General features: G+C 53.3%; 1 protein-coding gene across 1 annotated transcript in view; it reads right to left on the bottom strand.

The window, feature by feature from the left end:
- Window positions 1-946: 946 nt before the first annotated feature.
- Window positions 947-2,383, bottom strand: part of CSUI_001728 (uncharacterized protein) — a gene marked incomplete at both ends in the record, with an annotated part of 1,928 nt that continues 491 nt past the window's right edge. Inside the window, 2 exons of the mRNA XM_068061933.1 lie at window positions 947-1,709; window positions 2,059-2,383. The exon at window positions 2,059-2,383 is cut by the window's right edge and continues 491 nt beyond it. Of these exons, the coding sequence (XP_067926092.1) occupies window positions 2,060-2,383 (324 nt within the window). The remainder of the gene's footprint in view (window positions 1,710-2,058) is intronic.

The raw sequence follows: 2,383 nt of genomic DNA, 5'->3' as shown, positions 1-2,383 counted from the left end.
AGCTGGGGACACAGCGCGTTTCCAGCCCCGGTACCGCTCCCAACGTGACGATATCTTCTTCCAGTGTACCCAGCCCAGCCTTAGAACGTCTGAGTTCTATTCTAAACTTCGAGAGGGGCCCTGGAAACTCGCCTCGCGAACACCGGACGGCGTGCCTGCGCCTGAAGAGAAGCTGCTTTCGCCTCACCGTTGTCCGTGAGGTCAGGTGTGCGAGTAAAACCTGATGGGGTCTGCAAACACGGCTGCGTTGGTTGGCAGAGACGACTGACAGACCCCGAAGAAACGCCTACCAGCAGTCCATGTCAAAAGATACGCCTGGTGTCATAGAGTTCGCTCACGGGCATACTCAGAAGGCTGGCCGGTGCAGTCCCCAAAGCTATACGGAGACTCCCGGAATCTCGGCATGAATGTGGCGCAGCCCGATGGAGAGGCAACTGAATGCGGACGAGACAGCACGCCTGGCGAGGGCCGACTCGCGACCTTAACAAACTCCCGATCTACTTTTGAAATAATTCTGCGGACCTCTCAGTCACCTCCGCATACAACTGCGCCTTTCTCTGACCACGTGCTATTCCCAACGCTGGACACATCTAGGCCGCAGGCTCGAAGGACGTGGGAAAACCGCAGCCACCCACTTACACACGCGCATAAGCAGCCGTACTCCTCTACGCAGCGGCAAGCGCGCTTCTCTCCCCACGTGACAAGGTCTAAAGTAGTGATAGCAGTGACCTGCTTCATGTTACGTTACCTTGGACCTCCTACATACGTAACCCGGTCAGATACAATCATCATCACTCAACATCGACCTCACCAGCCCTGGGAGCGGTGTGAAGACGGATTCGATCCTTCCTAACCATTCACGGGGTCCGCTTGAAGACACACTAATCGGCACGTACCCAGCTCCGGCGAATACACGGCATAACTGCAGTCCAACACACGCTGTTACTACCACATCATCACTCGGGAGGAAAAAGCGCAAGGGCGCAGGGCAGGCACATGAACGCCCACGTCCAAGGAGACAGGACGAAAGTGAAAACAGCTCCTTTTCTTGATCCTTTTCCCGGTCTGGCCAATGGTTGAGAAACCCAAGCCGGCACATCTCTCCTTCAGAAACCTCAGTCAGCAATAGGGCACGCGAACTTTCCGCAAATCTTCCACTCTTCATGTACTCACGGGTGGACTCGTCTCCTACAGTGATGAGAGGGCGGGACCCCCCCTGCGGGGAGGGAGCGCCGGGGGTGAATGCGCCCCTGCGTCGTGGATGCCTTTCTTGTTCCTCTGTTTTTGCGTTCTCTTTCTGTCATGGCGATCTGTGTGTGGTTTGTCTATCCAGCATCTAACGGAAGTTTACATCAAGACGTAACACCTTCGTATCAACCTCTTTGAATCCAAGTTTGTCCTCATACACGTGTCTAGCATCCGGTTTTTCTACAGTCAAATCAATCCTCCCGACTATACCACTATCCTTCATGATGTTGAGGACCTCTCTACACATCTTAGTTGCCAGTCCTCGTCCTCGAAAGTGCTCGGACACAACAACTCTCTCTAGTCTCCCATCTGGCTTTCGACCCCAATGAGGCTGAAGGATCATTTCACAATACCCTAGTAATTCGCCTTCTACTCTTCGCTGTTGTTCCGTCTGTTCCCTTCCTTCGTTCTCCTCATTAGAACTCTTCTTCCCGTCCATTCCCGTCGTCTGCTGCTGCTTCCTAAAACAACACCATGCAAAGAAAGTCGGAAGATTCAGGATCTCTGCGACCTGTCCTTCATCAAAATCTAGGAAGCATCGAGAGACAGATGGCAATAATTTTCGGACAAATTGATAATCTGAAACACGCATTCTGCGAAAGATCACCTTCTCTCCGCTACAATCCAATGTCGTAGATCTCACTAGAGAGCTGCCTCCTTCCTCCTTACCATCTACCGGAGCGAACACACTTGAAGAAGAACGCATACAACTATAAGTCTCTGTTCCATGACAACACGTATGTACTGATGTACACTGTGACATTTCTCCTGGTTTACAGGAAGTTACGCTCCTACAGCAAGTAGGCTTACACGTGCAGGGCTTCCCTTCCTTACATCCACCGTCGCATGAAGACGACGAGCAGCCGGGCGCGCATGTGCAAGGCTTTCCTTCCTTGCATCCACAGCCGCACGACGACTGCTCGCAGGCCCAACGTTTTCCCTCCTTGTCCGCGGAGCCGCTTGAGGACGACAAGCAGCGAGGATTGCATGTGCAGGGCTTCCCTTCCTTACATCCACAACCGCAGGAAGAAGCACAGGAATTCTTGCATGTGGACTGCTTCCCTTCCTTGCTTCTGCAGACGCAGGACGACGCACAGGAAGGCTTGCAGGTGCACGGCTTTCCTTCCTTGCATCC

The sequence above is a fragment of the Cystoisospora suis genome (assembly GCF_002600585.1).
Source record: "Cystoisospora suis strain Wien I chromosome Unknown contig_686, whole genome shotgun sequence".
Classification (NCBI taxonomy): domain Eukaryota; phylum Apicomplexa; class Conoidasida; order Eucoccidiorida; family Sarcocystidae; genus Cystoisospora; species Cystoisospora suis.
Note: the sequence above shows the minus strand (reverse complement) of the source record. Positions and strands in the feature narration are given on the sequence as shown.